The following is an 18114-nucleotide window of genomic DNA, read 5'->3' on the forward strand; positions in this document are numbered from 1 at the left end:
GTACCCATTCTCCTTTTGCTAACAACCCCCAATTCTTGTGTGTTTGGGGGAGTTTACCTGCCCTCTACTGCATCTGGGCTTGAAGGACTTTAAATCAAATGTCTTGCTCCCCATGAGAGCCACAGGAGGGAGCCTTAGAAGCCTTTGTAGGCTCTGCCAGCCAGAGTTTTCCTCTCATCTACCCAGTTAGAGCCAGAGCACATGGAATAAGTTTGGTCAACCAAAACTCTGGCTTCTGGGATTTTGAGTCCTGAGTGGGGTGAAATATAGACTGAAAACACATGGGGGTTCACCCATACCAGAGATGTCACCTTGAAAAGCTGGTTCAAGGGTTGCAACTGCCTTGATTCTCCTCCTGGTCCCTGGACCGATTTTCACACTGTTCAGCTACTCAATGTTCTTGCAGTGTTTGCTCAAGTTGGCAGATTTTGTTACTTGTAAGCAAAGAATCGCAACTGATACACATCATTTCAATAATATTCTCAGTAGGTACTTGACCATTTTTGCTTCCCTAACTCTGGAAACAAGGAATACACTCCCTTCTGAAACATCCAGTTCCATTGTCAGTAAGCATCCGGTTTCTCCTCCCAGGGAAAGGGCTGGCTCAGAGCCATAGCACTGGGCAAAGACAAGCCACTAGGCAAGAGGAGAGTCGTTCTGGAACCTCAGCTCCAAGAGGCAGGTAGAAAGCAGAGCAGGAGCTAGAGTAAAGGGGTTGGTATCAGAGACCTGGCAAGAGGAATGACATGGTTTGAGAGCCAGAGGGGAACAAGAACCAGCAGACAGTCTGCAACCAAGCCAGAGGGTAGAGCTGGTTTAAAATGACAGCAGCTTGGACTCCTATGAAGTTCTTTCTTCCTCTAGATAAAAATCTGACTCTCTGTAATTCCACCCCATCTCCCTCCAGACTGTGTGTTACATTAACAGTTCTTAAAATATTTGAGGAGGGAATTCCCTGGCGGTCCAGTGGTTAGGACTCAGCGCTTTCACTGCCGGGCCCAGGTTCAATCCCTGGTCGGGGAACTAAGATCCTGCAAGCCGCAGAGCGTGTCCAAAAAAAAAAAAAAAATTTAAGGAGAGCCCTCACATCTTCTCTAAGTCTTGCTTCTCCAACCTAAACATCTTCAGTGCCTTCAGTAACTCCTGGACCCTCTTTCTTTCCAGCCTGGTCCCTCTCCCTGAACACATGTTAGATGGGACCATCTGAAGTGGGACCATCCTCTTCCTTATTCTGGGCCAATTGTATATCTTTTTAAAAAGTTCTTTGTTTTGACATTTACATATCCTTTTCTGCTATCTCTGAGAGTAAAAACTTTTTTTTTTTTTTACAAAATAAATTTATGTTCTTTGTGAAAAATTCATACAATGTATAAATGTATATAGTAAAAGGTAAGAGTCTCCATCCTCACTTGCATTTTCTAGGAGTAAATACTATTAGTGTTTTTCCGTGTATCCTTCCAAACCTTTTTATAAGCACATAATGACTTTATACCAAAAATGTATTTCAAAAATAAAAATAGAATCATACTATATACCATGTTTTATTACTTTAATTTTTCACTCATCAGTGTCTAAATACATTGCCTATAGTATTCTCTTGATTTATTAATTTTAGACATTGTTGACTTTCATTCTTTCATATGATAAGGTATAAATCTGTCTTGTTTTTAACAGCAACAGAGTATCTATATTATGAACATGTCACATTTTACCTATTTATCTACTGAAATGTTAATTTTCTTCAGTTTTTGCTGGTACAGATTAATGCTGTAAGGGATGGCCTTGTATGAACATTTCTACAGGATAGATTCTTAGAAGTGAAACTGCCAGGTCTTCAGTGTATGCCATTAAAATTTTAATAGAATACCCTAAACTCATGACAAAACACCTAAAAAATGCTAGACAAATATTTTAAAATCCTTTTAAATGAATGAAGGAGCTTGCAAGAAAGTAAGGAAAATCCTTTGAGGCCTAGGGAGGTAAGGGAGCCCTGAAGTTGGATGCCCTGATTCAAAACAACTTCAAAGGGAGGTGGAATGATGGGTGTCCTTTGCTTGATCCTGGTGTTAAGCCGAACACCTCCACCGTTCCACTGTTCTGTAGGTTCTTTGTTGCTAATGGCTTTATCAAGTTACTGAGGTCTCCTTCTATTCCTAGCGTAGAGGGATGTAAAAAAATTGACTTCGGGGCTTCCCTGGTGGTGCAGTGGTTAAGAATCTGCTGCCAATGCAGGGCACACGGGTTCGAGCCCTGGTCCGGGAAGATCTCACATGCCATGGAGCAACTAAGCCCGTGCGCCACAACTACTGAGCCTGTGCTCTAGAGCCCGCAAGCCACAACTACTGAGCCCATGTGTCACAACTACTGAAGCCCGCGAGCCTAGAGCCTGTGCTCCGCAACAAGAGAAGCCACCTCAATGAGAAGCCTGCGCACCGCAACCAAGAGTAGCCCCCGCTCGCCATTAGAGAAAGCCCGCGCGCAGCAACGAAGATCCAATGCAGCCAAAAATAAAAATAAATTAATTAAATAAATAAAATTAAAAAAAAGAAAATTGACTTCGCTGGTACCAGAATACACCAGAGGGAGGGGACTGTCCTTTCTCAGGAAAACAAAGATTAGAGCCAAAGGCAGAGTGAGGGCTACATTGCTCTACATTAGAGATGAGCAGGAGTCTGGGGAAAGAAGAGAGAGGAAAGTGCACACGACTACAGAGGATGGTCTTGCAAATTGTGGGAGGACTAAAGGGTTTTAAGCAGGCAACTCACATTAAAGGTCTTTGCATTACTGTGATATGGTTCCCCTTCTTCCCATCTCTTTAAACTTAGTAAAGTTTTCTATATACACAACACACCCACACAGGCCTTGTGTGAGCAGTTTTTGTGAAAATCAAGGGAAGAGGTGGTACGTGCACAGCACATGCAGGACAAAAGAGGAGCTCGGTGCCATAGAAAACGTAAGTCCCCAGAGTTCAGATATTTGGGGGAGGGTATGAGGCTCCAAACAAATCATATAGCAAATGCTTGAACCAATCTTTAATTAAATTCAAAGGAGTAGAGTAACCCCTGGTGACATCTGGGTTATGCGAGTAAAGTTTTTTATTAAGAATAGGTGATAATATAAAAACGTTGGGGAAAAAAATGGGAGAGAATGTTTCATAAAATCTTGGAGTGGTAAAGATCTTTCTTAGTAGGAAATGAAATCCAGAAGCCGTAAAAGAGATGACCAATAAACATGTCTGTATAAAAATTTAAATTTTCTAGAATAAAATACCGTAATTAAAGTAAAAAGATTAAATAGGAAACATTTTTTGCCAAATATATGACTAAGAATTGAGCTTCTACAAATCAAAAATGAGCAGAAGACTAAGAACCTTAGAAACAGAAATATTTCTACTAAGAATAGAAAAAAACAAAACCAAAACCAAAGGACATGAAGAGGCATTTCACGGAAATAGAAATTCCACAGGATTGTAACTATAGGAAAATAGATTTAACTTCACTCATAATTAAATAATATTGAAACAATTATAACATAGCATTTTCCCCTCATCAGAATGGCAACAAACAATTTGATAATGTACAACATTGGCAAAGGTACATGGATAGTCTCTCACATGCTGCTGGTGAGAATATAAATTGGTACAACTTCTTTGGAGAGCAATTCAAGATATACAATTGATTTAGCAATTCTACTTCTAGGAATTCTTCCTACATGTATACTTGTACATATGAGCCAAGAAACACACAAATACTGAGATGTTCAAGACAGCAGTGTTCATAATAGCAAAGATTGGGAGCACGTACATGTCCACGAATAGGAAAATGGTTAATGAATTATAGAATACAGGTGCAACCATGAAATAAGATTGTGATAGATCTGTATGTGCTTTCATTCGGAATACTCTCTAAGATATGTTGAAATCAGTACAGAGTCTGATTTAGAACATGGGGTCTGGAGTCACACTGCTTGGGTTAAAATCCTGGCTCTACTCTTACAACTCAACAACAAAAACACAAAAACTTAATCTAAAAACGGGCAAAGGGTTTGAACAGACATTTCTCTAAAGAAGATATACAACTGGCCAATAAGCACATGAAAAGATGCTCAGTATCATTAGTCATTAGGGAAACAGAAGTCAAAACCACAATGAGATACTACTTCATACCAGCTAGGATAACTATACCAAAAAGAATGGAAAATAAGTGTTGGCAAGGATGTGGAGAAATTGCAACCCTCGTATGTTGCTGGCGGGAATGTAAAATGGTAAGGTTCTGTGGAAACGTTTGGCAGTTCCTCAAAAAGTTAGACGTAGGCTTACCATATAACCCAACAATGCCACTCCTAGGTAGTACATATCCAAGAGAACAGAAAACATATGTACACACAAGAATTTGTACATAAATGTTCATAGAAGCCATGTCATTCATAATAGCCAAAAGGCGGAAACAGTCCAAATGTCCATTAACTAGTAAATGGATAAACAAAGTTTGGTATAGTCATATAATGGAATATTATTCAGCCATAAAAAAGGTGAAATACTGACACATGCTACAACATGGATAAATCTTGAAAACACTATGCTAAGTGAAGGATATCAGTCACAAAAGGCCACATATTATATGATTCCCATTTATATGAAATGTCCAGAATAGGCAAATTCATACAAACTAAAACTATATTAGTGGTTTCCAGAGGCAGCTGGGAGAGGGGGCTGGGGAGTGACTGCTAATGAGTATGGGGTTTCTTTTTTGGGTGACAAAAATGTTCTGGAAGTAGACAGTGGTGATGATTATAGAACCTTGTGACTATACTAAAAACCACTGAATTTTACATTAAAATGCTGATTTTTATGGTATGTGAATTATAGCTTTTAAAAAAATCTTAGCTCTACCACTTACTAGCTATTTGACTTTGGGCAAGATACTGAATATTTCTGAGCCTTAGTTTTCTGATCCATAAAATGGAGATAATAAATAAAACCTACTTCTCTTAGGGTTGTGTGAGGATTAAATGAATTAATATGTATGATGTGTTTAGAACAATGTTTGCTATATAAGCATTCAATAATTGTTAGCTATTATATGCTAGGTCAAAAAAGCAAAGTGCAAAATAGTGTATATATTATACCAATTTTTGTTTTAAAAAAATGGTTTATATTCTTTGACATGTATCAGACATTTCTAGAAGGATATAAGGAAAAACTTGGTTTGCCTCTGGGGAGGGTGCATAGGGTCTGGCGTGGAAGAGAGATTAACTTTTTGTTACATATCCTTTAATACTGTTTGGTTTTACCACAGGCAAAGATCTTTTCGATAAAAACTATGGTATTAAAAAAAAAAAAAAAGAATGGGCAGCAGAGTGTATCAGTGCTGTGCTTCTTAAAGTGGTAGAGTCACGTGTTGGCTCTTCTGTCAGGAACATCCAGAAGGTCCCCCCCACCCCACCCCCGGTGAATAGCTCACTGAGGCATCTCCCTTCCATGTGTCTGCCAGGCCATTCACAGGCCATTCAGCTGCTTTCCACTCCTGTTAAACTCAGCCACTATCCACTCTAACTGCTGGGCTTCACCACCCCACCAGGACAGATCCCAGAGTAGGACATGACTACTCATCTCCTTGTCTCTATCTCTAGAGCAACCCCACGAGCCCCGTCAGCAGTAAGGACCGTAACACTGCTGGGCTTTATTTCCCCCATTTTACAGAAGAAGGTCAGAAGAGTTAAACAACTCGCTCAAGTAACACAGCTGAGGAGATAGATGCAGCACCAAGATTTGAACCCATGTCTGTCTGTCTTTTCCACCAGGCCCTGCTACTTCTCAAAAGTTTCACTGCTAAATGCTGAGGGGAAATAGGCAGTGGAATAATTATGGAGAAACGAAGAACATTCAAGAAATCTTCTACAGGGAATTCCCTGGTGGTCCAGTGGCTAGGACTCGGGTTCAATCTCTGGTCGGGGAACTAAGATTCTGCAAGCTGCACGGCGCGGCCAAAAAAAGAAAAGAAAAAGAAAGAAAGAAGGAAAGAAAGATATCTACAATACTTGCTATACTTGATCAAAATTCTATGGCCTGACTCCCTTGCTAGTTGGTGGCTTGGGGAAGCCCCAAAGCCTCTTGCCCTGTTCAGGGTCCTAAGGGCCTCTTCCCACTACATAAGACTGAACGTGCCATTGATATAAACTACCATGCACTGAGGTTTGTAGGGAAGATTTGCGGGAGGGGAGGAGAAGAGGAGAGAACACATCGTAATCCTTCGCCTCTCGTGTTCTGGGGGCTGTGCTGGTGGCAAAGCTCAGAGGTTAAGAGCTCAGGCTCAGAGTCAGGCAGATCTGCATGCAAGTCTTGGCTTTATCACTTATTTGCTTTGTGAATTTGGACAAATTAGTTACCTGCTCTGAGCATCACTTTCCTCACTAATAAACTGAAGAATAGCAGGAGTAATTATCTCAAACGACTGTAACAGTAAAGTAAAATACACTGTATGCACAGGTTTAGTACAGCACCTGACATGTAGTGAGTAAGTGTTCATTACATGTTAATTATCATCACGACCTCAGGTAAACCTCATAAGAACACCAGGACCTAGGAATTATTGTCCCTATTTTATAGAGTAGAAAACTGAGACTCTGCTCTCTTTCCATTATACCCAGGCTCTTGAGTTTCAAGTAAGTAATTTAAATCCTGGAGAAATCCAGGCAAAATTCTCACTCAACTTGTGCCTACCTCAGTCAGTAATTACCCTTAGGAGATTTCCGTACTGTTTCACCCAAGTCTACAGTCATAAATACCCCAATTCTTACCCTGACATCTTCACAGAGCTAGCTTTTCTAGCCAGATCTCCTAGCCCCCTTTAAATCATCTCTGCTATTAAGTTTGCAATCACGTGCTCACCGGCTTAGGAAGCATATTCTCAAGTTCTCTTGCTGCTGATATCCTTTTGACTTGTTGTGTTGCTTTCCTCAAGACCAGAGTCTGATAATTATGCTCTGTCAATGCAATATGCACAAAAAATGATCAATAGGGCTTCTCAGCTATGATGAGAAAGAGCATATGGTAGACCTCAGCTTTCTATTAATGTGAAAATGCCTGGGTATATTCAGATCATTGGGAGATGCTAGAGGAAGTCACTCAGGTAAATTCATAGAATTTCACTTGCATTTTAGCCAGATGTACACTTGTGGCCATACATTTGTCCATTTACTAATCTATCTGCCCATCCTTCTGTCCATCCATCCAACATTTTGCTGAGCCTTTACTATGTGCTGGGCCCATGCTAGGTGCTGGAAGTAGACTATCTTCAAGGAACTCACAGCTTAGTAAGAAAAAAAGACAGGTAAATAATAAGTGTAACACTAACTCATGTGCCATGATAGAATTCTCTGTACAATACAGTATGGTCCCAGAATAAGGAAGAAGGAGCCTAAAGGCTTTAAAAATGCTAAGCAGAATCAGGAAAGGTGTTGTGATTAAAAGAGAAAAAAATATCCAACTCTTGCACAAAGTTATGGTTCTTCTGTAGAAGGTTAATAGAGAATATCTTAAAGACAGGAAGAGAGAAACTACAGATTATCTATAAACAGATAATAATTAGAATGACTGCAGAGTCCTCAACAGTAACAGCGGAAGCTAGAAGATGACAGTGGAATGAAACAACTGAAAAATACAATAATTGAAATAAAAAATTCACTGGATGGGATCAATACCAGAATGGAGGTGAAGGAGGAAGGAGACAATGAACTTAAAGACAGATCAATAAAAATTATCCCGTTTGTGTGTTTTCTAATATCATATGTGTGGTTTTCCACACCAGTTCTCCAATTCTCTGAAATAAACTGGGTGTCTAACAATTTAATTCAATTCCAAATCTACCTGGAATTAGTGTCAGATCTCACTAGTTAAAAGACTCAATCTAACAAGACTGTCCCCACTTCAAGCACCAGTGTCAAATGCCGCCCATGCTTCTATCTAGCTAACTACAAGTTTGGGGGTTCCCATGACCCGCTTGGGTTCAATAATTCAGTAGAATGGCTCACGGAACTCAGGAAAGTGCTATGTTTACTATTACAGGTTTACTATAAAAGACACGACTCAGGAACAACTAAATGGAAGAGAGACATAGGGCACGGTGTGCGGGCTGGAGCACGGACCTTCCATGCTCTCTTCAGGCACATCACCTTCCCAGCACATCAATGTGTTCAGCGACCTGGAAGTTCACCAAATCACATTGTTCAGGAGTTTCTATAACTCAGTCTCCAGTCTCTCTCTCTCCTCCCTGGAGGCTGGGAGGGGTGAGGCTGAAAGTTTCCACCCTCTAATCATGTTTGGTCTTTTTTTTTTTTTTTTAATATGTACTTTTATTTTTGGCTGCCTTGGGTCTTTGTTGCGGCACGCAGGATCCTCCACTGTGGTGCGTGGGCTCCTCATTGCAGGGCGTGGGCGCCTCTCTTGTTGTGGCGTGCGGGCTCCAGAGCACACAGGCTCTATAGTTGTGGCCCACATGCTCATTTGTTGTGGCGCACAGGCTTAGTTGCCCCGCGGCATGTGGGATCTTAGTTCCCTGACCAGGGATCGAACCAGTGTCCGCTGCACTGGAAGGTGGATTTTTAACCACTGGACCACCAGGGAAGTCCCTCATGTTTTGGTCTTTCTGGGTCCTATCCTGAAGCTATCTAAGGCCCCAACCTGGGTCACTATATTAGGATATACTCAGGTGTGGTTGGAAGACACTAATAATGAATAACAAAAGACATTCCCATCACTCAGGAAATCCCAAGGGTTTTAGGAGCTCTGTGCCAGGAACTGGGGACAAAGATCAAATCTGTATTTTTATTATATACACAGTCTGAACAGCGCAGAGACAAAAGACCGGAAAAAATGAACAGAGCCTCAGGGACCTATGGGACAATATCCACAGGTCTAAAATTGTGTCATCAAAGTCCTAAAAAGAAAGGAGAGTGTGGTATCAAAAAAAAATTGAAAAACCTCCCAAATTTGGCAAAAGACATAAACTTACAGTTTCAAGAAGCTCTGCAAACCCCAATCAAGTCAAAGTCAAAGAAACCCATGCCCCTACACATCCTAATCAACCAGCTGAAAGGCAAGACAACTTGAGGGCAGTCTAAGAGAAATGCTTGACACAAAAGGGGAACAAGAATTTAAATGACTGTGGATTTCTCATCAGACCTTGAGGCCAGAAGCTGTGGAACAACATTTGAAAGTGTGGAAAGAAAAGAACTGTCGACCCAGAATTCTATAACCAGAAAAAATATCCTTCAAGAATGAAGGTGAAAATGTGAAATAGATAGCTAGCGGGAAGCAGCCGCATAGCACAGGGAGATCAGCTTGGTGCTTTGTGTCCACCTAGAGGGGTAGGATAGGGAGGGTGGGAGGGAGACGCAAGAGGGAGGAGATATGGGGATATATGTATATGTATAACTGATCCACTTTGTTGTAAAGCAGAAACTAACACACCATTGTAAAGCAATTATACTCCAATAAAGATGTTAAAAAAAAATAAAGGCAGTCTTGTGAGTAGGCCATTAAAAAAAAAAAAAAGAATGGCGGTGAAATAAAGACATTCTCAGAAGAAAGAAAACTAAGCGAATTCATTGCCAGCAGGCTTATTTTAAATGAAGGGTTTTCTTTTGGGAGGGGGGCGTGTAAGAAGGAAAATAATACAGGAGGGAAACTTGGAACTTCAGGAATGAAGGAAAAGCAACAGAAACTGTAAATATCTGGTTATATATAGTAAGTACAATATATATAGTTAATATAGAATATAAATAGTAAATATATAATATATATTATAAATCTATCTAGTCATACAGAGTAAATATAATACTGTATTGTCCTCCTCTTACATTCTTTAAAATATGTACAATAATCACTTCGGAATGCTGTTTGGCAGTTCCTCAAAATTTTAAACATATGACCCAGCGATTCCACCCTAGGTATACATACACCCAAGAGAAATGAAAACATATGTCTACACAAAAACTTGTACATGAATGTTCACAGCAGCATTATTTATGATAGTTACAAAGTAGAAACAACACAAACTGAATAAAGATAAAAATACTATATCTAGAACATTTGTGGGATGCCTAGAATTCAGAGGGAACTCTATAGCATTAAATGGTCATATTAGGTAAAAAGGTCTCCTTTTCACTCAGTTCAAAATATTTTCTAATTTCTCTTTATACTTCCTCTTTGACTCATAGGTCTATATATGGATATTTTGGGGACTTGCAAAGTCTCCCACAAATATTTACCTCTATTTGGAATCCCCTCTATACCTCTCAATGAGTGGCCCCCAAGTTCTGGGTTTTTTTAACAGCTTTATTGAGATGTAATTCACGTACTTCTCCATTTCTCCATCAAGAAAAAGGATTGCTTAACTTTTTGCAAATACTGATGACATGTGTGAAAGGGTCTAGAATGATACTTAAGTGTTTATGTTCTAACTCAGGTTTCTTAGGTTCTATACTTGTCTATTTGGCATCCGTTAATTACAGGGCCAAACTAATGGCCAAAGTTGTTTACATCTCCTCCATGATCCACAGCCCATACTCTGAGCTACCTCCTTTATCTAACTCTCAGACCAAGCCAATATTTCCCCTGACTTAAATCAGCCCAGGCCCAGGTGCCAGACAACTAGGGACAGCCCTTATACTCCAAAGCCCACCAGAATTATTCAATATAGCCAATCCTAAATTGTTTACCCTGTCGTGTCTTGCCTTTCCCAAGGAAATCCCAGTAAGGGCTGTGGCCTGTGCTTTGCCGTTGCTCCTTTTGAAACCGAGCGGGGCCCTGTGGGGCTCCCAGGCACGGAGGCCTCCTTTTGTCCCCCATTTCTTGTAGGCAAGACCCCAGCCTCCATGACCTTCCCTGAGTTCCAAAGGGTGGATTCAAACAGTTGCTAATCAAGGGAGGAGCAGCCAAGGACCACCTGAGACAAGATTAAGACGGTGGGGTTGGGGGGGGGTGGCGAGCCCTGCACACACCCGAATCTTGTCAGGACCCCACCTTTGAACCACTGTTATAAAACCCCTCATCAAATCCTCTGGGGTTGGGACACATAGCTTTTATGAGGCACAAGCCCAGTGTGTCCCCCTTTCCCTGGCAAAGCAATAAAGATATCCTTTTCTACTTCACCCAAAACTCTGTACCCGGGATTGGATTTGACACCGGCGTCCAGAGAGGCCGAGCTTTCAGTAGCAATTTCTGCCTCCTAACCAACACTGGAGCTCCCGCCCAGGGTCCTGCGTGGTGAGCTGCGCCTCCCGTTTCTAGAACTGAGAGTAACAAAGTTTTCTTTCAATGGCATTGACCTGTGTGGTCGCTCAGTCACCTTTGTAACTTAGCACCCAGGTACAAATCAGTTTCTAACTCAATAAATGCTGGTTTCTGATGGGGAAGAGAAGCAGTGATCATATCTTAGATTTATTTTCTTCCATTGCCAACAATCTCTCTTCCCCAAAGATATTAGCACTGTGCTGAACTCATTATCACAAAAGTGGAACTTAACTAGTGATAACTGAACTGAAAAGACAATTGTGTCTCCTCAGTAAGATATTGCTTGATGTCAAGGCCCAAGGCTAGAACCACAGGTGCAAACGAGGGTGGCAGATTAGGTTCCAAAAAACCCAAGAAACTACGGTTTTGGAGATGATAACTAAATCAAAAGCCTACATTTCCCCTTTAGGTGGTTAATGTACCTTTTGAGGTATTCTGTATTTGTGAGCCATCCATTGAATTCTTCTGGGCAAAAGAGGTTCTCTCATTGGTTGAATTCATATCAGAAGATGCCAAGAGAGGAAAAAACAAAAAACAAAAACACAGAAAACAAATTTAGTAAAACTGGTAGTGAGAGGAAGACAAAAAGTATACGTGCAGTTTCCTAGATATTTGTCATTGTTCTCAACAAAGGAATACGTAGAGGGAGACATTTCAGGCACAGCTCAACAACTCAGCCCTCCATCCTGGGAGCATGGGGGAGAGCAGTGGCTGATGTAGAAAATACATGAGCTGGGGACTGAGGCAGACTGGGGCTCCAGTCCCAGCCCTGTCACTCAACAGCTGGTGATCTCGGGCAAGTCACTGAACCTCTCGATTGCGTGGTTTCCTCGTGGGGTTCTTATGGGGATTAAGTCAGCTAATGCATGCAAAGTGCCTGAGTCGCTGCTCGTGGTGTGTGCTCCGCTGACATTGCACGGTTGTTTATGCAATCACTCACCACACTTCCTTCAGGAAACATTTCATTGAGCAACTTCTAATGTGTCTGGCACTGGGCAGAACCTGAAACCTAATTTCTGCTTAGAGGAGCTCCCAGTCTAGCAGGCGAGATAATAGTAAACAGACAATTATGCTAAGGTGTGGAAAGTACCACATATTAGAGAGGTAAGGTAACTTAGGATTAGGTTTGTATGTGAGTGACAGAGACTCAAAATTAATAGTGGCTCAAACTAGGTAGAAATTTCTCTCCCACATAATAGTCTCAAGGTAGGCAATTCAGGGTCTATATGTTATTTCTGCTGTGATAAGTCCTTAGGGACTCCGACTTCTTCCAGCTCAGTTCCAACTTTCCTAAGATAGGACCCTTGTTCTTAGGGTCCAAGATGGCAACTAGAGTTCCAGTCATCACATTCATATTCCAGGCAGCAGAATGGAAAAAAGGACAAAGAGACGAAGGAGTCACATGAGCTGTTTTTTGAAGGAGGGCTCCCAGAAACGGCCACAAGGCACATCTGCTTAAATCTCATTAACTGGATCTGAGTCACATGGCTACACATAGATGTAAGGAAGGTGAGGAAATGTAATCTTTATAGGTTCTCTTTTTTTTATAGAGGGAGGAAACAACAAATATTGGGGAACAGTTAATCGTCAGCAGTACCAGCAGAGTATTCTAGGAAGCCAGAGTGGCGAATGCTTGATTCTGTCTGGGGCAGAGCTGGAGGGCTTCCAAGGAGAGAAGACACTTTTGTTCTGTCTATAAGGATGAGTAGGAGTTTGGCAATGTTAAACAGATGGCCCACCAAGTGGCAGACAAGCAGTCCACCAGCCTCAACAATCATCACTTTGCTTTTATATAAATATGATATTTGAATGGGAAGAAGAAAGCTGAAAGGACTTCCCATCCACCATGCAGCTGGTTGTCCAACAGCTACTGATTTGTATAGTGTTGAAGTGGTTACTCGGATTTGTTAGAGAAAAGACACTCCCGGGGCACAGTGAAGCATCATGCTCATTCTTAACAGGCCTCGGAGAGATCTGTCGTGGAGCAGAGAATAGACACAAGGAGATGGGCTTGGCTGAAGTTATTAGACCCTCGTATTTGTTGGAGAGGCAGCATGATGATGCAGAAAGAGCTCAGAATGACAGCATCCTGACGTCATCTGAAGTCAGCCGTGTGGCCTGGGGCAAGTTTTCACCAGTTTGAGTCTATTTCTCCCTTTGTCAAATAAAGATAATAATTACCTACCATGCAGGGATGTTGTAAGGACTAGGAGGATATATGCAAAGAAAATCTGCACACGGTGGACTCTCCAAAGTCCTTTCCCACCCACTCTCTTGTGTTGTGACCAGCAACCACCCTCTGAATGTATGAGGCAAGGTGACTATTGCTGGGCTGGGGGGTAAACTAAGACTCCTCTGGGACCCCCTTCCTACCATGGCACAGAGGAGATGGAACCATTCCACCCCGTGTCACCCTGCCGCTCAGATTCTGCACACTGAGGGCTTAGCTGTGATGGGACAGAGCAGCAGGGAAGCCTGCTTTTGAGCCAACGTGCGATTCAATCTGGGGATGCCCTGGAATGTCTGCGAGGGAAGTGGGCTTTGCAGATCTGGTATTAGCAGGTATGGGAATGAGCTGCAGGAATTTGGATCATTATTGTTAAATGACCCTTATGTACCCATGCTCTGGAACTTGGGAAAATTCTGGTTAAAATGAGCAAACATTCTGACGGGACATGGCTAGACAACAATTTATGGGACATCTCCTAAACCTAGATTGAATCTATAAGAATTAATACCAGTCATGATGCCCATTTTGCAAATAAGAACAGAGAGGTTCAGATTTGCTCAAAGCTATATAACTGATAGGTGGGAAAATTTAGCTCTTCTGGAACCAAGCCTAGTATGTCTCTCTGCCTTTGCCTATGGCTCCATGGTGGTCACTCACTCATAGTCCCCATATTTTGTCACAAATACATGAAACTTGGGTAGAAATTGTTTTTTCTCTAACCCTGGCCTCTCCTCTGGTCTAGCCTTGCATGTTTAACTACCTACTTGACATCTCCATTTGCACTTCTCACAGGCATCTTAAAGTTAACAAGTTCAGAACTGAACTTGATAGTTTTCCCCCACCCCTGACCCTTCACTTTCCATCTCACAAACCCCCGCACACCTTCAGCTGCTTAAGCCACACACTGGGACGCATCCTTGACTCCTCCCATTTTCCCCCCTCCTCCCCACTCCCAAAGCCAATCCATTAGCAAGTGCTGAAATATCCATCTCCAAAACACCTTCCAGATCTCTCTGCTTCTTGCCTCCTGCTGTCACTGCCTCTTCCTTAGACAACTGCAAAAGCCTCCTAACTGGTCTTCTGTCCCCCTCTCAATTATATTCTCCATATTCAGAAGACATTGTGATCTTTTAAAAAATAGAAATCAGATCATGTCATCCCCTTATTTCAATGGATTCCCACAGCACTGAAATTATATCCATACTTCTTACTATGACCCGCCCAACTCTGCAAGATCCAGCCCCTGCTACTTCTCCAGCCTCGACTCCTGCCCCTCTTCCACACACACACACACTGGGCTACAGCCTCACTGGCCTTCTCTCTGTTCCCTGAATATCTCAACTCCCTTTTATTTTTTTTGCCTCAGGGCCTTTGCACATGCTGTTCCCTTTTCCTGGAAGGTTCTTTCATTCACTCTTCTAATGGCTGACTCCTTCTCATCCTTTGGTTCTCAGCTCAAATGGCACTTTCTGGGGGTGTCATTTGTCACATGTTCCCCACGTTCATGAGACCCAGGCCCCGAAGTGAAAGACTTAAGCTGCTCTCCCAGCTTCTTTTGTGGCTGGGTGCAGACATTTTACCTAGGCTCTAGACCTCAGAGGCAACGCACCTGCCTGAGACTTCAAGTTGGAAATGAGCAATGTGGGGAAGTGGGGAACCAACGAGACTCTAGCTTTTGGAGAGACTGTTGACAGGGGCAACTGGCTTTTCAAGGAAAGCAGAGTGGAATTTTGAGCATCAGTCCCCACTACCATCGGTCGGCGCACATTAGCGTACCTTTGCAGGGGTGTATGGTTTGGGCATCGTTCTTGGTGGCATGGCATTTGAAACCAAAGCACTGGCCCATCCTGGGGAGCCGTGCACCACTAATGCCCTTTAATACATTCTTCCTGTTTAAAGTAGCTGGAGTAGATTCCGTTGTTTGCAAATAAGAACTCTGATGATGATTCCTCTTTACAAAGGTCTTATTTGACAATTCTCTCATTTTACTAAATGAACGAATGACCCGGTCTCTAATAGCTAGGAGCCCTTATTTATAGCTGAGCCTCATGGCAGAAGTCAGATATACCGTTAGATGCTTTTTCATTCCCACTGTGCAAATTCTCAACACGAAGTGGGAGAAGGGCAAACCACAGGTCAGAGACTTAAAGTGACTGCCATTCATTCCCCTTAAGTGTGGACTCCCAGACAGATTGCTGCCATTGAAAAGCACATTTTGAACACAGCCAACTATTTCCTTGAGCAGATGGGAAAGCATGTTTGCTAAAAAGAAGAGAGAGGATCTGCCCGCATGACGAATTTGATGACTCCCTCCATCCTGGTTTGCCCAGTAAAACTTCAGCTGCTTTTAAGGCTGGAAAGCTTTTGATTATTTCTATTTCTGGAGAAGAAAACTGACTCTCTTAGCTGGGTTTCTGAAATAACTGTCAGAAGATTTTACGTATTCCAGTACAAGAAAATACATGTGCTTGACACGGTTGTGACAGGCAGTGCAAAAACACTGAATAATATTTTGATCTCGGTCTGGGAGTGACAGCTGTCCCTCCACAGTGCCTGTTTCGTCTATACTTTTGGAGGTTGACATTTATAGAGCACCATTATACACTAAGCACAGGGTGAAGAGTTTACATAGATGACCTCCTTTGTGAAGTCAAGAGATATTTGTTGAGTGTCTTCTTTGTACGTGGTCTATTCTAGGAGCTTGAGATAGAACAGGGATAAAGGAAAAGAGGTCTTGCTCTCATGGAGTTCACATTCAAATAGGGGGAGACAGATACTAAACAACATATAAATCCTGCAGGAAGAATAGCAGAGCGTGATAAGCACAGTCCGAGGAATCATAATAGGCAGCGTGATGACAGAGAGTGGCCGGGGGGCCAGGGACGCCACTAAGGCAATGACAGAAAACTGGAATCTGAAGGACAAGAAGGAGCCAGCCCTTCCCTCAGGAGCCCCAAGGAAAGCACGTTCCAGGCAAAGGCGACAGCTAGTGACGCAACTGGGCACAGGCCTGGAGCGCCCCAGAGGCAGAAGGAAGTGCAGTGAGGGAATGGAAGTGAGGAGGCTGGAGAGAGAGAGAGATGGTGGCTGGATTCTGCAGGGCGGTTCAGGTCAGGCTAAGGGGTCTGGAGTTCACTTGAAGGCCACGGGAGAAGCTGCTGAGGTTTAAGCAGGGAACAACCTCGTCTCGTGTCTGTCTGTCAAAGGTCACTCTGGTCGCTGTGTGGCGACTGGGCTGGGGCTAAGAGTGAAGGAAAGGAGCCCAGGAAGAGGCTACTGCCACGAGCCAGGAGAGGAGTGACGCCGGGGCTGGGAATCAGTGCTCTCCCCTCCCCTTGCTAAGTTGAGAGCCTCCCAGGGAGGCCAACAGGGCAGTTGGATAGACCTGCCTAAGTCCCGAGCGAGGCCAGGGTGTGGAGGGAGATTTGGGTGTTACTGGCATATGCGTGGTATTTAAAGCCACCAGACCAGATGAGACCAGCTGGGAAGAATATATAGATAGAAAGGGAAGGAGCCAGGCTAGAGCTGACTGATGAGACAGGGAGCCAGCCGGGAAGGAAGACCCTTGAAAAAGTCTGGCAACGTAGAAGCTAAGAGAAAAAGGCATTTCAAGAAGATGGGAGGGACTTCCCTGGTGGCGCAGTGGTTAGGAATCCGCCTGCCAATGCAGGGGACACAGGTTTGAGCCCTGGTCTGGGAAGATCCCACATGCCGCGGAGCAACTAAGCCCGTGCGCCACAACTACTGAACCCATGTGCCACAACTACTGAAGCCCGTGTGCCTAGAGCCCGTGCTCCACAAGAGAAGCCCCTGTAATGAGAAGCCCGCGCACTGCAACGAAGAGTAGCCGTCACTCGCCGCAACTAGAGAAAGCCCGCGTGCAGCAACAAAGACCCAACGCAGCCCCCCCACCAAAATGAAGATGGGAGCAGCCCACCACATGACACAGACCAGAAGAGTGTACAGATTAGGGGCCAGGCGAGGTTGGCCAGAGCAGGTGCAGAGGCACACGGAGGGCAGGAACCCACTGGAGTGGCTGAGGAAAAGAGATGCCGGTGCAGACGAGTCTTTCAAGAAATTCTGTGGGAAAGGCAGCAAGAAATGGGGGTGCAGAGACAAAGGGGATTTTCTTTGCAAAGGCAAGAGATGCTAGAGCAGGACTGTTCAACGGTGGGCGTGATCCAACAGAGCGGGGGAAAACGATGATGCAAGAAAGAGGGTGCCAAGTGCAGGAGTGGAAGCCGAGGGGGTGAGGTCCGAGCACAAGTGGGGGGCAGGGCCCTTCCTCCACAGGCTCCGGGTTGGCGGGCGGCGAAGGTACAGATGGAGGCAGGCTGTTTCGTGGTCGGCAGGCGAGGGCCTTACTACTGACTGCTTCTAATTTCTCAATTAAGACATTCCCTGGGAGATGCTGGGGTGGAGGGCGCGGGGGAAAGGACGACTGCAGCCGGAGAATTCTGCAAAGGGAACAGAGTGAAATAAGGCTTTGGAGGAGTGGGAGCCTGGACGGGCTGGGGAAGCGCGGTAGCGCAGGCGGGCAGGGCTGAGTGCCCAGCTGAGACGTGTGGCTGTGGATCTACAGGGAGCCCAG

The 18114-nt window shown here is 43.6% G+C and overlaps 1 protein-coding gene across 1 annotated transcript in view; it reads right to left on the minus strand.

Moving 5' to 3' along the window:
• FAM227A (family with sequence similarity 227 member A) overlaps positions 1 to 18114 on the minus strand; it is a 67840-nt gene that overhangs the window by 21233 nt on the left and 28493 nt on the right. The window contains 2 exon segments of the mRNA XM_059936975.1: positions 6890 to 6984; positions 11716 to 11774. Of these exon segments, the coding sequence (XP_059792958.1) occupies positions 6890 to 6984; positions 11716 to 11774 (154 nt within the window).

The sequence above is a fragment of the Balaenoptera ricei genome, chromosome 10, assembly GCF_028023285.1.
Source record: "Balaenoptera ricei isolate mBalRic1 chromosome 10, mBalRic1.hap2, whole genome shotgun sequence".
Lineage (NCBI taxonomy): Eukaryota > Metazoa > Chordata > Mammalia > Artiodactyla > Balaenopteridae > Balaenoptera > Balaenoptera ricei.